Source organism: Schistocerca serialis, chromosome 2, assembly GCF_023864345.2.
Source record: "Schistocerca serialis cubense isolate TAMUIC-IGC-003099 chromosome 2, iqSchSeri2.2, whole genome shotgun sequence".
NCBI classification, from domain to species: domain Eukaryota; kingdom Metazoa; phylum Arthropoda; class Insecta; order Orthoptera; family Acrididae; genus Schistocerca; species Schistocerca serialis.
In genome coordinates, this window is record NC_064639.1 from 725,740,598 (window position 1) to 725,761,802 (window position 21,205).

General features: G+C 38.2%; 1 protein-coding gene across 3 annotated transcripts in view; it reads right to left on the minus strand.

Moving 5' to 3' along the window:
• The window catches only part of LOC126457930 (juvenile hormone esterase-like), a 561,537-nt gene that overhangs the window by 83,646 nt on the left and 456,686 nt on the right, over positions 1–21,205 (minus strand). The window contains exons 1-2 of one of the 3 annotated variants that reach the window (XM_050094638.1): positions 13,513–13,710; positions 12,901–12,982 (exon numbers count right to left, since the gene is read on the minus strand). In XM_050094638.1, coding sequence (XP_049950595.1) covers positions 12,901–12,982; positions 13,513–13,535 — 105 coding nt within the window. In that variant the 5' untranslated portion in view covers positions 13,536–13,710. Of the gene's footprint in view, positions 1–12,900; positions 12,983–13,079; positions 13,242–13,512; positions 13,711–21,205 lie in introns of those variants that run through there. The other 2 variants (XM_050094639.1, XM_050094640.1) reach the window with 2 other exon arrangements.

A 21,205-nucleotide genomic window follows, 5' to 3' on the forward strand; every position in this document is an offset into this window, starting at 1 on the left:
TGGTGGTGGAACTACACTTGGTACTTAGAATTCCTATTACTAGTGCATGTACCACACTTTAAATTTGTGGATGATCTGGATATTCTAAATGTAACAGGTGTGGTCCGTATTTAATTTCCAAGTTATTCTTACGTTTTGTTGAAAGTCAGTGGTTAAAAACTGCCTGAAAACCTTTGGTCTCAAAATTAACAGAACAAAATAGTTCACTTTTACCAACACCACTATCCGCCTTCACCCATGGAGAAACTTTACTTCACAAACTGTTTTTAAGGCAGTCACTATGGTGTTGGTATTTTCATTCAAAAAGATTATTTTCAGAACTGAACAGAGTATCACACAGTAGTGCTGTTACTGCAGCAAAATTAGATTCTGGAACAAAAAAAGAAGCTACTATAATAGAGGAATATTTGACGTGACAACACATAAAATAAAGGAAAGGCAGCCACTCGCCTATAGCTGACTGATGTGTGGCGCATAGAAACATGCAACATTAAACTGTGTTTGTACTAGCTTTCAGGTTCTTGTTCTTTCTCAAGTATAAGTACAGAGTCACATCCACAACCACACAGACACCCAAATACTTGTGGCTACAGCAAAAGTGTCTCTTTGTAGTTGTGTGTGGGAATGTGTGTACGTCTATTAGAGAAAGAGCAAGAGCTCAAAAGCTAGTATAAGTACTGTTTTCTGCTGCATATTTCTATTCGTCACACATCAGTCAGCTATAGATGAGTGGTTATCTTTCCTTTACTTTACCTATTATCCATGCCGGAGTGTTCATTGTTGTCTGATAATAATAACTGCTGTGCAAAATACATATAAAAAAATACTCAAATAATCAAAAAGGAAAAATCTATCTCAAATTTCAGGTTAGATTTTATTTAACATCACTGGAGTATTCTACAAAGTAAAGGGATGAACATGAATATAGAAATTTGGAAACAAAAGTAAATAACTTATTTTCTTCCTGAAAGAACAAAAAAGGTTGAAAATGGTGATAAAAACTTAAAAAGGTGACTAAAGGAGAGAAAGGGACTGACTCCTTACCCTGCAAGTGATGGTAATATCCACTGCAGGTCCACTGAATCATCACATTATGGATATACTAGTTAGGTGTGAAGGGGACAGAAGAACAGGTCACACCCCAGGATCACTGTCTGGTGGAACAACATCAACATCAACATCAGTCCGATGGTGTGGAAGAATTTAGCACCTCTGGGGTAACTGGAATAATCTTCTCCTGATATTTCTTCCCTTTCTCTTTATCTACTTTAGACAGGCAGGAATCTCATGATGGCTTATCTGCTGTGGGCATGTGAACGGAAGAGGAGCAGGCAGTGCTGGGACCAACAGCCTGTGTCTCCTTCAGTTACTGGTCGGTAGATTTCTGAAGAGAAATATCCCAAAAGAGAACACTGTAGCCGATAGATGCTGGAGGAGGATGCTGTTCCTCTGGCCAGGTGTGGAGAGCCAAGGTCCAAGAAGGTGATGCTGCAGGTTATTACAAGAGCAGAGGACCTGTCTCCCCCAATGGTCAATTTTACTTACAAACTACTAGAGGTCAAAATTGAGGGAGTAAGCATTTGAGGTACTGCCATCAATGTACTCACCTACCTAACCCCCCCCCTCCCCCAAATCATTATTTCTTTATTCTCCCCCCCCCCCTCCCCATCCCCCTGACACAAACACTATTCCACCCTGTCCACCTGCTGAACTGCAATCATGACATTGGGCTTCCGGTCAGCATTAATAAGGTAGCTTTTTGATGACTAAATGAATGATTATGCTGTTTGGTGAATGGTCTCCTATACTCTTAAATATATGTTCTACCAGAGCTTTCCTATTATGTTTAGTTCACTATCTGTCTGACATTTGTGCTGTGTGCATCTTTCCTTTATTGTGCAGATGATAATGATGATGATGATGATGATGATGATGATGATGCGGTCCCATACTCCGAGGAGCGTAGGGGATGATGCGGGAGACCTGCGCCGCCAACTAGGCAAGGTCCTAGTGGAGGTGGTTTGCCACTGCCTTCCTCCGACCGTAATGGGAATGAATGATGACGATGAAGATGACACAGCCTGACCTAAATAAATTTTCCCACTCTGGCAGAGGATTCAGTGCCCATCTGCATAGGGAGAAATGATCATCATAATAAGGTAAGGGAAATCTGAGCTCACAAAGAAAGATTTAAGTGTTTGTTTTTCCCCATGAGCTGTTCGAGCATGGAATGTTAGAGAAACAGCTTGATGGTGGTTCCATGAACCCTGTGCCAGGCACTTAATAGTGAAATGGAGAGTAATCATTTAGATGTAGATGCAGACTGTCATAGTGGATCTCCCGTTTTGGAATTTGTGCTGTGTTTGTATCTACGAAATGAAGATTCCATTTGGTCTAGAATTCCTTTTTCAAGTAACTTGCCAAGTGTTGAACTCAATGAAACTGCTCTGTAATTCTTTGTTAGAGGTTGCTCCCTTTTTATACAATGGCTGTATCTCAGTGATTCTGAAAGGTCAAGAAAAGTCCTCTGCCTGACTGAACTTCTAATTAAATATGCTATTGGTTTTATTAACTAAGTTGTGCATTTTTCAAGCACTCTAGAAACGATCTAAAAGCAAGAGATCCACATGGTATGTTGTATATGTCAAGGCCCACCAGACAACAAAGATGACATTGCAGCAGTCATCCTCACTTTGAAGTGGGATTCGCTTTCAGAGAAGCTCAATATCTTGGTTTGCTGCTGTGACATGGAGCCAGATTTCCCACCCACTGTCTAGCGCTTTAAATGCCAATGCTTCAGACATATGTCTTCCTGATGTCATACAACCCCATTTGAGGAGGCTGCGATTATCCACTTCATGAAAGCACACCATGTGAGCTGCTACCAGTCAGAGCTGAAGGCAGAAAGAGGAGATTTGTGTGGGTAACTAGAGGCTTGGAGAGAAGCAGCTATTTTTCTGGTTACGAATACAGTAGGGAGGGGCGGCTGGTGTATAAGCTATGCTTGTGATGCATTGGTGCCAGGAGCCAGTGATGAGTGGCACACAATGAATGTGATGTGGAGATGTGAACTGGGAGGGGCGATAGGACAGAGGAGGGGGAAACTATTGAATGGAGGATATGGGGACACTGATGCCAGGAGAATCATGGGAACAAAGAATGTGCTGCAAGGATAACTCCCATCTGTGTAGTTCAGAAAAGCTGGTGGTGGAGCCTCCAGCCACCCACCTCAAAACCCTCTTCCCACCTCAAACTTCACTCTCTCCCTCTAACCACTACTTCACACAACCCCCAACCCACCCAGTACAGCTGCCTAACTGCTGCCTGTCTAAGTACACACATGTGTACACTGGCTGATTGATTCCAAAAGCTATTAAGTATTTCTCTTTTGCATGTGTCTGTTGACAACTCAATGTTTCCGCTATCTGGTGAGTGGTCTACTAAGTCAGCTGATGCAGAACACTGCATCTCCAATGGACTTAGAATGACAGCATCAAATTGTAAGGAGACCAACACATTCTGAGATTATGTTTTAAAAGACTTTGTCAAGACCTGACTAAATGATGAGCTAATAAAGAAAGACAGCAGTTTGTAGGCTTGGGACCTACCCTTCACCATTCTCAAAGCACAATGATAGTACTTGGGAAGATCTATTCATATCATACCAACTGGAGAGCTTTAATCACACCACGTAGACATGCCTCCTCTGTGACAGTTGCATCCAAAGCCCCCCAATAGCGTCACACAAAATGAAGGCCACAACTCATGTCTCATACGCACACTTGCCCCTCCACCTTGTCCATGGGGCCACCAACAGTTACTGTGCACCCAAGCTTGAAATCATGAGGGAGGGGGTTACATAAGACAGTGCTCAGTGAAGACAAATCAATTATCTTGACCACCTGGAAATGACAACAAGTCCACTTTACGTATTAATACATTATGAAAGCTATAAATAAGCTGAGTAATGCCAGAACAAAGGACTACTAATTACACTCTGAAATATAAAAGCCAAGAAACTAAAATGTCCCCAGTCTACCTTGCAACAATAATTCCTGAGGATAACATTTTCATGGCACACCTTACAACAACAGTTACACTTCCAGTACATAAAATGACTGATAGAGACATACCAGTTAACCACAGGCCCAGATCAATCGGCTCAGCTATGTCAAAAGTAATAGAGCATTTTTGTATAAACATATAATCATTAAAAAAAAAAACAAGTTGCTAAACAAATACCAGTACTAATTTAGAAAACAATTACTAATCACAAAAGAAATGTGTGTGTGTGTGTGTGTGTGTGTGTGAGCTGAAGGACATCAAAAGGAAGCAGGAGTTGAGAAGTGACTGAGACAGGGTTGTAGCCTTGTTGTCAATATGTTTTGGATAAATGGCAGCATTGGTTGTAAATACTGAAATCCTTTATTTCACAGATCAATTTTGGTCACTGTGTGACCATCTTCAGTGCTAAAAATGTGAAAGAACCATCAGACATGAGGATCTTCACACAAATGTAGCCCTACTTATAATCACCATCAAAAATACAGAAACAGAAAAATATATAGACAAATATACATATTATAAAAACAAAGATGATGAGACTTACCAAACAAAAGCGCTGGCAGGTTGATAGACACACAAACAAACACAAACACACACACAAAATTCAAGCTTTCGCAACCAATGGTTGCTTCGTCAGGAAAGAGGGAAGGAGAGGGAAAGACGAAAGGATGTGGGTTTTAAGGGAGAGGGTAAGGAGTCATTCCAATCCCGGGAGCAGAAAGACTCACCTTAGGGGGGAAAAAGGACGGGTATACACTCGCGCACACACACACATATCCATCCACACATATACAGACACAAGCTTGTGTCTGTACACGTGCAGATGGACACACGCGTGTGCGCGAGTGCACACCCGTCCTTCCCCCCCACCCCAAGGCGAGTCCCCCCGCCCCCGGGACCGGAACGACTCCCCACCCTCCCCCCCAGCCTGCCAGCGCTTAAAAAAAAGATGATGTGACTTACCGGGAGAAGGCGCTGGCAGGTCGATGGACGCACAAACGAGCGCAAGCATACACACGGGGTTCAGGCTTTCGCAACCAACGGTTGCTTCATCGGGGGGGGGGATGTAGGTTTTTTGGGGGGGGGGGGGGGGGGGGGAGGGTGGGGAGTCGTTCCGGTCTCGGGGCGGAGGGACTCGCCTGGGGAGGGGGGGGGGGGGGGGGGAGGAGGAGGACGGGTGTGCACTCGCGCACGTCCATCCACACGTGTACAGACACAAGCTTGTGTCTGTATATGTGTGGATGGATATGTGTATGTGTGTGCGCGCGAGTGTATACCCGTCCTTTTTTCCCCCTAAGGTGAGTCTTTCTGCTCCCGGGATTGGAATGACTCCTTACCCTCTCCCTTAAAACCCACATCCTTTCGTCTTTCCCTCTCCTTCCCTCTTTCCTGACGAAGCAACCGTTGGTTGCAAAAGCTTGAATTTTGTGTGTGTGTTTGTGTTTGTTTGTGTGTCTATTGACCTGCCAGCGCTTTTGTTTGGTAAGTCTCATCATCTTTGTTTTTAGATATATTTTTCCCACGTGGAATGTTTCCCTCTATAATATACATATTCTCATACATATCAAATTTTTTGAACCTTTTACGCCCATATAATAATAGCACAGCATTTTCTGTGAGGTATAACATGTGCTGTAATGATTGCTTCTGACAGATACCTTCACTTTTACTGTAAACAAAAATTTTAAATTTACATAAAAGCTTATCTTGTAATCTTAGTAGTTGCCAATCCAACATGCAGTGAGCTTGTAGCTTACACAGCCAACTATCCAAGCTCAGTATTGCAGAAACAAGCATCATAGTGCCCTCTATATTCCAAAGCATACAACACCCAGACATCAAATACAAAAAATATCATCAATAGAAAAAACAAAGCTTACACAAAAAAACCTCTAGAATCATGTGACAATTTTTACCATCAGAAATCATAACAAAACTTTAACAACCTTCATAAAAAGTGATAAAAAGATATTTTAATTTTGTAAATACCTGTAATAATTTATGCTGATAACATTACTCATTACATATGTCAAGTTTTCGAGTATGATAAGGGAGGGTATAATGTCCCACTGTAAAGCATTAATATTTGTACATTTAATCTATGTTTTTGGAAATGTAAAAAGGCTGTTTCTAATGTTAACTTTTCTGTATGTTTTTAAGAAATTACTGCGTGCTTTTACATTAGGTATAGTCCAATAAAAAAATTATCTTTTACTTCATGTCAGAGGGTGTAACTTAATTGTATTTCTTTTATTATGCCTGTATTGTGTTTTTAAAGTTTTTTTATGACTTCTGCTGGTAAAAATTGTCATGTGATTTTAAAGGTTACTTTTTATGTAAGCTTTATTTTTTTCTATTGATGGTATTTGTTGTATTTGATGTCTGAATGTTGTAGGTATCTGAATGTTGTACACTTTTGAATATAGAGGGCACTACGATGCTTGTTTTTGCAATACTGAGCTTAGCTAGTTGGCTATGTAAGCTACAAGCTCACTGTACAATGGATCAGCAACTGCTAAGGTTACAAGGTAGGCTCTTCTGTAAATTTAAAATTACTGTTTGCAGTAAAAGTGAAGATATCTGTTGGAAGTAATCATCACAGTATATGTTACACCTCATAGAAAAATGTTGTGTTATGATATAGGCCTACAATGCTCCAATAATTTGACATGTATGAGAGTCTGTATTTTTGTATATATTTTCTGTTTTGTACTTTTTTATGGTGGTTATAAATGGGGCCACTTTGTGTTAAGATCCTCATGTCTGATGGTAATTATGTATTTTTAGTACTGAAGATGGCCACACAGTGCTTCCATTTATCTAAAATATAAAGAGAAATTTCTTAACACTGAACATAAATTTAAATGTCAGGAAGTCTTTTCTGGAGGTATTTGTCTGGAGTGTGCCCTTGTATGGAAGTGAAAAATGGATGATAAGCATGTCAGACAGGAGGAGAATGGTAGCTTTTGCAATGCAGTGTTACATAAGCTTGTTGATGACTATAGGGATAGATCAAATGGTAGCTTTTGCAATGCAGTGTTACATAAGCTTGTTGATGACTATAGGGATAGATCAAATAACTAATGAGGAGATACTGAATCAAATTCGAGGGCAAAAGAAATTTAAGGCATAACTTAACTAAAAGAAGGGATCAGCTGACAGCACACATCCAGACACATCAAGGAATAGACAATTTCCTGATGGAGGGACGAGAGTGAGTATAAGTGTGTGTGTGTGTGTGTGTGTGTGTGTGTGGGAGGGGGGCAGTTGACATAGACAAGAATACAGAGTATGCAGCAAGTAGGTTCTAAAGTAGTTTGCAGTAGTTATTTATTTTGTTTTGGTCCTGTGACAGCTTGTACAGAAATAGTATAAGTCAACAGAAAAAACAGGGGAATAAACATTTCGTATATGTATAACAACATTAATACAGAATGAGATTTTCAATCTACAGTGGAGTGTGCACTAATATGAAACTTCCTGGCAAATTAAAACTGTGCACCTGACTGAGACATGAACCCAGGACCTTCGCTGCAAGGATGGGTCACGAGTCATGCTTGTGGAGCTCAGTCAGCAGAGCACTTGCCCATGCAAGGCAAAGATCCCGAGTTTGAGTCTCGATGAGGCACACAGTTTTAATCTGTAAGGAAGCTTCAACATTAATATAGTTTACCACTAGTGACTGCTGTGGACAACGTTCACCATAAGTATAAATAACTATGTTAACTCACTTTATTATACATAAAATTAATACAGTTCATCACACACACACACACACACACACACACACACACACACACACACACACACACACACACACACACACCTGCTATAATATGTCTGGTAATTTTACATTATAAAATTCCACTTCATTTGGTGATGAATTCATTTACAACATGGGAACTGTAGCTCACCTAAAATGGCTTCACTTTTTTTAAATTGTCTTTCTACTGTGAATGACATTTTTCTGATAGACTGACATTCTGACATGGGAGATGAGAATATTATTGCAGTTCTTAATTTTAAAATTTTACATATGTACATTGAAGGCTGGTAGGTATTCTCTTATGAGGACTACTGCTTCTTGTACAATGATGGAAAAAAAATTATCAACACCAAGGAGGAGTTATGCAACAAACAAAAGTTACATGTGAAAGATTATGTCTACTAAAATTTCACGATGCAGTTGCATAGGCGTAATGCTAGTAGAGCCACTATGAGAATGCAAATCAGGTTTGCTTTAAATACATTCTGTAAATGTTGTGAGTGTTAGTTATGTTTAAGGTTAGACATGGTGAGTTGATGTTAGTCAAGAATCCCTTGAACATGACTAAAACTCATTATCAACACCACACTGAGCCTGAACAAGGTCATGTAATAGAGCTACGAAAATCTGGATATTCCTTCTTTGATACTGAAGAAAGACTTGGCAGGAATGTAGCCAATGTACATGATTGCTGTCAGCAGTGGTCACTAGAACGTTTGTGCGCAAAAAGACTAGGCACTACCGAGACTGAAAACCACCGAGTTCAACATATCGCTCTGACGCATCATATTGCATCTGCAGCAGCAATTTGAGCAGCAGTTGGCACCGCAATGACACAACAAACTTTTACAAATCAGTTACTTTAAGGACAACTCCGAACCAGACACCCTGTGGCATGCAGTCCACTGACCCCGAACTATTGTCATTTGTGTATTCGGTGGTGTCAAGTGAGTACTCATTGGAGGGCAGGGTATGAGGCTGTTGAGTTTTCTGATGAAAGCTGGTTCTACCTCAGTGCCAGCGATGGATGATTGTTGGTTAAGAGGAGGCCCATTAAGGACATGCAACCAATCTGTCTGCATGCTAAACACACTGGGCCTACAGCTGGAATTATGGTTTGGGGTGCTATTTCATATGGCAGCAGGAGCACTCTCACGGTTATCCCACACACCCTGACTGTAAAATTGCATGTCCTTCTGGTAATTCAACCTGTTGTGATCCCACTCATGAAGAGCATTCCAGGGGCGTTTCCCAACAGGATAACATTCACCCACATACCGCTGTTGTAACTGAACATGCTCTACTGAGTGTTAACATATTGTCTTGACCTGCTTGACTGCAAGATCTGTCTTCAGTCGAGCACACATGAAACATCACTGGACAACAAATCCAGTATCTTCCACAAACAGCATAAAGAGTCCCTGTATCGATCAACCAAGCGCAACAGGGGTGGAGCTTCATCCCACAAACTGACATCCAACACCTGTACAACATAAGGCATGCACATTTGCAAACTTGCATACAATGTTCTAGCTGTTACACTAGTTATTAATGTAACAGCATATCACATCAGAAATGGCTTATCTTTCGCTTACATTAACCTGTGATCTTGCAGTTAGTCACTTAAACATTTTACCTACATAAATATACTCCCAAAATTCATTATTCTACATTAATTATTTTTTGGTATTGTGAATTTTTTTCCTCCACAGTATACAGGGTGTTACAAAAAGGTACGGCCAAACTTTCAGGAAACATTCCTCACACACAAATAAAGAAAAGATGTTATGTGGACATGCGTCCGGAAACGCTTAATTTCCATGTTAGAACTCATTTTAGTTTCGTCAGTATGCACTGTACTTCCTCGATTCACCACCAGTTGGCCCAATTGAACGAAGGTAATGTTGACTTCGGTGCTTGTGTTGACATGCGACTCATTGCTCTACAGTACTAGCATCAAGCACATCAGTACGTAGTATCAACAGGTTAGTGTTTATCACGAACGTGGTTTTGCAGTCAGTGCAATGTTTACAAATGCGGTGTTGGCAGACGCCCATTTGATTGTATGGATTAGCACGGGGCAATAGCCGTGGCGCGGTACGTTTGTATCAAGGCAGATTTCCAGAATGAAAGTGTCCCGACAGGAAGACGTTCGAAGCAATTGATCGGTGTCTTAGGGAGCACGGAACATTCCAGCCTATGACTCGCGACTGGGGAAGACCTAGAACGACGAGGACACCTGCAATGGACGTGGCAATTCTTCGTGCAGTTGACGATAACCCTAATGTCAGCGTCAGAGAAGTTGCTGCTGTACAAGGAAACGTTGACCATGTCACGGTATGGAGAGTGCTACGGGAGAACCAGTTGTTTCCGCACCATGTACAGCTTGTGCAGGCACTATCAGGAACTGATTGGCCTCCACGGGTACACTTCTGCGAATGGTTCATCCAACAATGTGTCAATCCTCATTTCAATGCAAATGTTCTCTTTACGGATGAGGCTTCATTCCAACGTGATCAAATTGTAAATTTTCACAATCAGCATGTGTGGGCTGACGAGAATCCGCACGCAATTGTGCAATCACGTCATCAACACAGATTTTCTGTGAACTTTTGGGCAGGCATTGTTGGTGATGTCTTGATTGGGCCCCATGTTCTTCCACCTACGCTCAATGGAGCACGTTGTTACGATTTCATACAGGATACTCTACCTGTGCTGCTAGAACATGTACCTTTACAAGTACAACACAACATGTGGTTCATGCACGATGGAGCTCCTGCACATTTCAGTCGAAGTGTTCATACGTTCTCAACAACAGATTCGGTGACCGATGGATTGGTAGCGGCGGACCAATTCCATGGCCTCCACACACTCTTGACCTCAACCCTCTTGACTTTCATTTATGGGGACATTTGAAAGCTCTTGTCTATGCAACTCGGGTACCAAATGTAGAGACTCTTCGTGCTCGTATTGTGGACGGCTGTGATACAATACGCCATTCTACAGGGCTGCATCAGGGATTCCATACGACGGAGGGTGGATATATGTATCCTCGCTAACAGAGGACATTTTGAACATTTCCTGTAACAAAGTGTTTGAAGTCATGCTGGTACGTTCTGTTGCTGTGTGTTTCCATTCCATGATTAATGTGATTTGAAGAGAAGTAATAAAATGAGCTCTAACATGCAAAGTAAGCGTTTCCAGACACATGTCCACATAACATATATTCTTTCTTTGTGTGTGAGGAATGTTTCCTGAAAGTTTGGCCGTACCTTTTTGTAACACCCTGTATAAACGATGGAAAGTGTACGGAAAAGAAGAGGAATGAATCTTGTCTCTTTATGTTGGATATATTTCCACTTGTACTTTTATGGGTTTTGATTACAGTTAGACTACAGGATGTATTCTCACAGAACATGACTTCAAGTCTGATTACCAACTGGGAGTGTGCACAGTACGTCTTTACTACCATTTCTCGTTTACAGCTTGCATGCAGTATCCATGGAATGTAACAGATTAATGAGAGTTTTGCTGTAAGAAGATGAAGAGGTGTGCTTGATTTTAGATTGCTCTGCAGATATAATCTTAGGAATTTCACATCAACTGATTTTAAACTTTTGTTATTTGTTTTCAATGTGTGGTCATTTTGTTGTTTGGAATATATTAAAAATCATGGATACTATTTTTTCAATGATTATAATAAGTTTATTTTAATTAATTTATTTTTTGAAACCAGTGTGTTAGCTCCAACAATGATGTGTCTACTGCAACTGAAGGTTTTTGCAGTTTAATCCTGTAACCAAATTGCTGGTGTCACCTGCAAATAAAGTTTTCTATTTGCAATTAACAACATTACTCAAATAGTCTATAAACAACAGAAACAGGACTGGAGCTGATATCTTCCTTTGTGGCACACTATATTTGATTAAATTTTTTTGAGGAGGAGTGTTGTTTTTCTTGAAATGTTTCAGGTAGTTATATGTTGTTTAAGAACAACTTTTTGTTACCATTTAGTAAGAAGGGATCTAATGAAATACCTCTAATTCCCCTTACTGTCAACTTACTTAGTAGAACAAAGTCAAACACTTGGAAAGGTCAAAAGAATATTCCAGTAGCCATTACCTTTTCGTTTATAGCTTTTAAAACAGCATGCATGTATTCATGGACTGCTGTGTCGTGGATTGTGATTGCCTAACTCATGCTGATGTTGGTGACAGCAATGAGTTTTTGTTTATTATAAACTATACTACCAGTAGCCAATTGTAAAGCAGCTTGAAAAAGATCTTTACTAAGCTGAGCTACAGGCCCACAATTGTTAAGATTGCCCATGGATCCCATTTAGTGAAAGGGATGGGGGGAGATAGATGACCTTCACAACCTCTAGATAACTTGAAAATCTACTTGTAAGATAAAATTAAAAAAAGGAGTAATTAATAATATGCTTCAGAAATGCTACAATGTAATGTCCTGTCTGATTTCTAATACTGTCTGCAACATTATCAAAACCACATGAATATTTCTTTAACAAGCTCGTTGCCAATATGATCTCGTCTTGTATGATCTGTTTGAGAAATGCAGACCCTCTAGAGGTTTTGCAGTTTTCAGTGTATGCATAATATGACTTTGAAAGTTATATTGGATAATATCATTTGCTAGTTTTATTAAGTATTCATTAAAATTATAGGATGTGGTATCAGACACTTACCAACTTTCGAGTTTTAGGTTAATACTTTTTGCCAACACCTTTGTACATGTTTCTAGCCTAAAGATTTTCCACATGGGTCACGTCTTCTTTTTGCAATTTTTAATAACTGTGTGGTAGATCGTACTGTACCGTACTCTTCTATATAATTTCGCATTTCTAATGACAAGAGGATTATGTATATTTTATCATATTATGTTCAGAGATGAATAAGCTTACCCAGGATAGACTAGCGTGGAGAAGGGCATCGAACTAGTAAATGTAAATCTTTTGGTGACAACGCGCAGCAAACATGATGGGAAGATAATATAGATTATATTGAAAGACGATTCTGTACTAGCATTGTTCAGAATTGTTAAGCGCTTACCTTCTTGTTTGTTGTAAGAGCCAAAAAGCAGCGACGCGAAAAAAGTGAAAGGCTGGTTTCACTTATTGCTACATACGTTCTCCTGTAACATGTATGATTATGTTAATAAATACGATATTTGGCACACAAGTAATCTAATGCTAAATGACATGTGTTATCGTTTCGGTCACGGCAATTACCGAACTGGGATACACTGTCAACGCAGTCAGGTGGCACTGAGTCTGACAGCTCACTGCTTTCGACTCCTTTTCAAGGTAACTTATACCGAAACATTGCAAACGCCACTCCAAAAGTTCAACACGATATTAGCACTTATGTTGACATTAATTTACGTCTCCCAGGTCTTTTACCGCCAAATTTTAAACGGACTGTCAAAAGCCCAAAGCATGACGTCACACGAAGTTTGATTATTTATTTGTGTACATGACGCAAATTCGTAACCAAAATCTTCCTGTCCATGACTATCTTATTCTATACGTTTCAATATTAAAATAAATAAGCTATATTTATGTAATTTCTTAGTACCTATGCTCAGACTACCTGATGCTTGCCTAGAGAGCTGGCAGCACTGAGCGTTACGAAAATGTGTTTCTTTCTATGACTTAAACTTACAAGATCTGTTTAAGAAGTATCATTTCGTATGCATGTGGTGTCCAGAACGTTTTGCTGATAAAATCAATACATTTTACACCTCTTGACTCTTTACTGCAAACATCGTTTACAGGAAAATGCGCATGCAAAATGCGACATACGTATCAGTTCCCTATGTAGAAATGAAGGTGTTGTCTGTAGGTCACAAACTTCGCAACCAGATTCGCTATATTTAAGGTTCTTTCCAAGGTTGGGTGCTTGCGTAATTCTGCTGCAAGGACTGTGCGATTTGAAACTGTTAGCTTTTATTTGACAGCCTTGGCCATTCTCAACGGATCTCAATCAATGAAAATTACGACTTTTTAAAGTAGTTGCTAGGGAACTAATCGTAATGATTTATTGTTTCATTTCGAACATTACACACTTACTTTGTGTATTGGGTAGGATAAAGTTTTGTTAACTGAGCCCTCTTTTAGTTTTTGTATTTATATATTTCGTGAAAGGCAAAGGAACACCTCATTTTACCGAGTATTAAGTAATCAATGTTCGAAAAACTATGAAAAGCATAATCTAATTTTTAACAAAAGCAGAGAACAAAATATAACATAGTTTCAATTGGTTCACATAACCCCTTGTAGCAGGTCAGCGGATTGGAGCCAAGGAATGGGGATTAACTGACTCGTTAATTTAGAAACTTAATAGCCTATGTGTCAAAGAAGCCTTTGCTGCCCTCGATACAATACATTATACAGACATACAAACAACAGCATCAAAACTATGTACAAGAAGCTAATAAATAGCTAATACAATCCGAAGTAACTCAGAACACAGTGTAAAAGACAATGTATTTTCTTGTCAAACTAATCTTAATTTAACTGATTTTGGTCATTATAACATAGCATCAGTCCTTGGTGCAAAGCTTCATTCATCTGTTGGTATAAACTTCATTGCTCCATTTAAGTTCCCATAAAATGACACATGAGCACCATCTTTTAGGATTATAAAAACATTAGCAATGTAATGTTTTAGAATTTTCTTCATTGTAGAATACATAATACAGTCATCATGTGAAGAAATATGTACTGCTGAAGATGAATAACTAATCCTTTGGATCCTTCGTTGGGCTAAGGAAAGTAGATGGAAAATCTTTTCTTTGATTCAGTTGACAAATGTCAATCACTCAGATTATCTGGCAGATAGTCTTCATTTGCCTCTGTTCATTAGTTCAGTACTTCAACACCAATGTATGTAAAGAGCACATTTGATTTTAATTCTGTAAATGTAAGTAAATATTCATTAGAAGGAACAATTGAATTATGTGCAGCACGTATAAAGATATCAAATGATGAAATTTATGTCATATGTTTATATAGACCGCCAGGTGAAAACTTCGAAGTTTTCTTAACAAGGTTTTGTGACATGATAGAGAATGTTTTTATATCACACCTGAACAAATTAGTAATTGTAGGAGATTTCAGCATAAATGTATTAGCAGATAAGTTACACACTAGACTATTCAAGAGTTTGGTTGGTTGGTTGTTTGGGGAAAGAGACCAAACAGCGAGGTCATCGGTCTCATTGGATTAGGGAAGGACGGGGAAGGAAGTCGGCCGTGCCCTTTCAGAGGAACCATCCCGGCATTTGCCTAGAGCGATTCAGGGAAATCACGGAAAACCTAAATCAGGATGGCTGGACGCGGGATTGAACCGTCGTCCTCCCGAATGCGAGTCCAGTGTGCTAGCCACTGCGCCACCTCGCTCGGTATATTCAAGAGTACTCTGCTTGAATATAATGTAAGATACCTGATAAACACTGCGACCAGGGAGACTGAAACATGCCAGTCTGCAATAGATAACATAATCACTGGTATTCATCTTTACGATCTTACATCTTCTGTTATTATAAGTGCTTTGTCAGACCACCATGCAGTAGAACTAAGTGTGCACATAAAAAAGGTTCCTACATGCAGTTGCTATAGATATATTAGGATGAATACAGACCAAAATATAACTCAGTTGAATAATATGCTAAGGAATGTGGGTTGGAACAGTGTTCTAACGACACTTCGTAGTTATGGCAAATTCTCAAGTGAACTATTCTACATTCTTAACCAAGCCTGCCCATTAATAAAAAAGAGAATTCAGTCACATGCTGTAACCCAAAACGATATCAAGTTCAGTCACTGAGGCTAGAGAAAAACTAAGATGGTATGAGTATGCTATGTTAAATGACTTGAGCAATAAAAAATTAAAAGAAGAGTTCAAAAAATATCAGAAATACTATGTAGACCTCCTAATTTCAGAAAAACAGAAACATTTTGAAAGTGTCATTCAGAACTCAAATAATATCTCCAAAACATCATGGTCACTAGTAAATAGAGAAATAGGTAAATCTGGGAACCATACAACTGAAAATCACTTGCTGATAAACGGCACAATAGAAACTGATCAGAATAAGATGGCAGATCTATTTAACAATTACTTTGCTTCTGATGGCTCCAGCATAAACAATCAGCTTAAAAATCATAAATACAAATTCGGAGGAACACCAGTGTCAGGAAGTATATTTTTGATGCCAACAAGTAAAGAAGAAATAATTAAAATAGTGAGTAGCTTAAAGAATTCCCATGCAGCAGGATATGATGGTCTTAGTCTGGACACTCTTAAGAAATGTATACGTAAAATTGCATCACCTTTATCAACATTATCAATTCTCATATGGGAGACGGTCTATTTCCAGATGAGTTGAAAATTGCCATGCCCGAGTTGTGCCTATTTTCAAAAAAGGAAACAGGAATTTAGTAGAAAACTTTCGACCCATTTCTGTTCTTCCAATAATATCCAAAATCTTTGAGAAAGTAATATACATAAGAATCTGGAACTTCCTGGTATGCAAAAAAGTGATTTCTAAGGGGCAGTATGGGTTTGTCAAGGCGTCATCCACCATTACAGCAGCATCCAACTTAAATGAAGGTGTCACTCAGGCAATAGATAATAAAGAACATGTATGTGGCATCTTTCTAGACTTACAAAAAGCGTTTGACTGTGTTGACATGACCATATTGCTGGACAAACTGTGGAACTATGGCATTCAAGGCACAGCCCATAATCTGATGAGGTCCTACTTGACAAATAGGAAGCAGTTTGTGTCTAGTAGCACTACAGAGGGAACAAACAAATCAAACACCACTGGCATAAATTTTGGTATTCCACAGGGGTCAATATTAGAACCACTTCTTTTTATTATCTATGTAAACCATATTCAGTCCATATCAAACCATGCAACAGCTATCTTATATTTTATTTATTTATTTATTTATTCATCTGTGGAACAATAAATATTGTATGGATGTCGTCAGATTACAACACATGAGCACACATTTACATTTACAATTAAACAGGTTTCTCATATTTTGTGTAGTTTTTATAACTAGTCATACACATATTTATAATTACATAATATCTTGGTGATAATGTCATATGTTGCTAATAATCTACATCTATGTTAAATATTCTTTTACAGTATAACAACTTTTACTTACTAAAACGGTTTTAAGCTTTTGTCTGAAAGTGAGGGGCTCATTTATTTCTTTAATTTCTTGTGGTAATTTGTCGTACAATTTTATCCCATTGTAAAATATCCTTTTTTGCGTCTTTGACTTGTTCTTTCTATCTAGATGGATGTGGTGACAAGCTCTTGTTTCATGGTCATGTATTAGGCTGTTTGTGTTGTACATGTTAAGATTTTTCTTAATGAACATTATGTTCTGAAAGATATACTCACAAGAAACAGTTAGAATTCCTAGCTTTCTAAATAATTCTAGACAGTGGGCCCTGTTGTTGCTATTTGTTATTATCCTTATGGCTCTTTTTTGTACTTTGCACAGTTTGTATGTTACTGGCACTTGTTCCCCAAAACATGATCCCATAGCTGAGGACTGAGTGTAGATATCCGTAATATGTTATTTTAAGACAGGTATTATTGCATACCGGTGCAAAGATTCTAAGAGCATAGCATGCTGTGGATAATTTCTTTGCCAAAATGTTGACATGGTTTGTCCATTTCAGTTGGCTGTCTACATTCATCCCTAAGAATTTGGTACTTGTTACACATTCTAATTCATTATTATTAACTTTTATTCTAGTGGCATTGTGTTTTTTGTTCAATTGGAAGTTAATATAGTTAGTTTTCTTTACATTTAGGGTTACTTTATTTTTTAATGACCAGTTGTGGACATCATTGAGAGCCTTGTTTGCTCTTTGTGACAGTTGTGTTGGATTTTCACCTGTTATTACTATGTTGCTATCATCAGCAAAAAGTATTTTTTCGCCATGTCTGATACTTTGTGGGAAGTCGTTAATGTATATAAGAAACAATATTGGGCCTAATACACTTCCCTGTGGGACGCCTATATTCACATTTTCTGGGTCAGACAGGTGTTTTATAAGGGAATTGTTTGAAACTTGTGATATCTCAACTCGTTGAACTCTGTTTTCCAAGTATGATTTGAACCACTTCTTTGTCACACCTCTTATTCCTATTTGCCCTAATTTATGAAGTAAGATTTTGTGGTCAACTGTATCAAAGGCCTTGGACAAGTCTAAAAAGATACCACTTACATTTTCACCTTTGTCCAGTGCTTCTAAAATTACTTTAGTGAACTGTGCTGTAGCATATTGTGTGCCTTTTCCGGGCCTAAAACCAAATTGGTCATTGGAAAGAAGATTATATTTATTCAGGTAATTTAGCAGTCTCTTTTTGACTAGTATTTCTATTATTTTAGAAATGATAGACAGCATAGAGATCGGCCTGTAGTTCTCTACATTTTCCACATCTCCGTTTTTAAGGATAGGTATAACTTTTGCTTGTTTTAGGTACTCCGTAAAGTATCCAGACTCGAAAGATTCATTAATTATGTCTGTTAATGGGCCCTTTATGGAGTCTATACAATCTTTAATTATGCAGACTGGGATTTCATCAAGTCCTACTGAAGTTTTATTTTTTAGTTGGTGTACTACTAGTGCCACTTCCCTTTCTGTAGTTGGCAAGAGCACCATTGAGTTTGTTGGCTGGTTCTGAGTAGGTAAATCATACGTATCTGGAAATTTCTGCTGTAATTTTTTTGCAATACTACTGAAATATGAGTTTACAAAATCAGCTAATTTTTTAGGGTTACCTACTGGTACATCTTTGTTTTTAATATGTGAATTAGGGTCCTTTATAGCAGAGTTAGATGTATCCTGTTTGACGATGTTCCAGGCTGCTTTGCTCTTGCTTTCAGCTTCAAGTAATATTTTGTTGTTTGAAAGTTTTTTTGCGGCTAGCAACACCTTTCTGTATATTTTCCTGTACTTTTTGTAGGATTGCAGAACTTCTGGGTTAGATTGATTATTTTTTATGGAGATGAGATATCTAAGAGTTTCTGAGGATTTTTTGATACCTGTAGTCACCCACTGATTTCTCTTTGTAGTTTTAATTTGATAAAGAGTTTTGGGAAACATCTCTTCAAATCTGAGTTTAAAAACTGACATGAACTTGATATATTTCTGATTTGCGTTGGTTTCTGCATAGACTTCCCTCCAATCTTCATATTCTAGCTGGGATTTAAACTGATGCAGGGCTGATTTGGAAAACATTCTTTTGTATGTACAAAGTTTAGGAGGAGTTTCTACATGAATGTTAGTTTTTAAGATCTGGCAGAGGTGGTCTGCTAGGCCCAGGTTTTGGACAACAATATGACATTTTCTACTATCAATATCTGTAGCTACATGATCTATAGATGAGGAGGATTCTTTCGTTATTCTAGTTGGACAATTAACAAGGGAGGATATTCCGTAACAGCTTAGAATATTCACATATATGTTGCTAGCCTTATCAGGCTTCATCATATTAATGTTTAAGTCACCACAGATAATTACATTTGCTTTTGGTCCAGAAACCTTGTCTAAGCTTTGATTCAGTTTTGAGAAGAATATATCAATGTCTCCACTAGGAGAGCGGTACACACAAAATATGACTAATTTTTTTGCTATGCCAGGTCCTATTATTTCAACAGCGGAAAGTTCGAAATGTTTGTCCTCACCTAGCTCTAAAAGATCATATCTTACTTTAAATGACATACCTTTTTTTACATAGATACATGAACCTCTACCATTCATTGAGATTCTGCTATAGTAACATGCAAGGTCAAATGAGGCTAATGCAATGTGTTCAATTTGCTTCCCTTTGCACCAGTGTTCAGTGATACACAAAATTTGGCTATCAAATTTTTCCAATTTTACTTCTAGCTGTTGTGCTTTGTTCTTTATGGCTTGAATGTTTTGGTGAAACACTGTTAGGCATTTGTTTTCACTTATCTTGGTGGCACCTTTCCCTTTAGACCTGATGCTAAAAAATCCTTCAGATGAGCTGGTGGCATGAGATGATACCACGTTAATATGCAGCAATCCAAGCTATTCACAGCTCAAAGTGGAATCCAATACTGCAGCAGGCTTAATTCTGCAGTATTTTAATGAAAACAAACTAAAATTAAACACAAATAAATCTGTCTATATTGAATTTGATCTTGGGAGGCAAAAAACTCATGAAAACCAAATCTTAATGGGTGACGAATACATTAAAAAACAATACTCGACCAAATTTCTTGGCCTGACACTAGATGCAGAGTTAAACTGGTCTGATCATGTGAATGATATTTGCAAAAAGCTATGTACTACCATATATGTCCTAAGAAAACTGACACCTTTTTGTAACATCACCACTCTGAGGCAAATATGTTTTGCACTATTTGAATCCCATCTAAGTTATGGGATAGAGGTATGGGGATCCAGCAGTAAAGGTAATATGAAAAGTGTACTTACCTTACAAAAGAAGGCACTTAGAATTATGGGAAAGAAATGTGCCAGGGAGTCTTGCAGAAATTTGTTTAAAGAATTTAAAATACTAACTGTTCATAACCTGTATGTGCTGAAGATAATCATTATGGCAGTAAACAGTAACAAAACACTTAATAAAGAAATACACGATCACAACACTAGAGGTAGAGAGAGACCCCACATCATCTCTCATAGAACAACACTTTATGAGAAAAGCCCTCACCATGCAGGCATAAAGCTACTGAATTGCTTCCATCCTAATATCTCCAAATTGCCCATTACAAAACTAAAAATGAAATTAAAATTATGGCTCCTAACCAATCCTGTATATTCAATAGATGAGTTTCTAAATTTAGTACACTTGAATGATGGAAGACCATCTATCTAAAAATATATGTAATCTCAGATCTTAGACTGTGTCACAAACTGTAAATATTTGAATGTCAGATATGAATACTGTGTTACAAACTGTAGATTCCTTAATCTAAGAATGGCAATAACAATTTTTTTTATGTATAGTCCATATATGTAACTCTGTTCTTTCAACTAAATTTAGAAAAAGTTGTGTAAATAAAAGTGCCAGCCAATAATATGTAACCCTAGTAAGTAAGGCTCTGACTTATCCAGAAGGCTGGAACAAAAAACCTTTTTTTTGTAACCAGTTGATGTTGTATCAAAATAAAATAAATAAATAAATAAATAAACTAATACCCCTTCATAAGTTGGTTGGTGTAGGTGATGTGAGAATGGTATTTCAATGATTCCAGCAACATCATAGATTGTGATTGATCTTTTTGTACTTGCCACAAGTTCACAACATACTGTATTACTTAATTTTT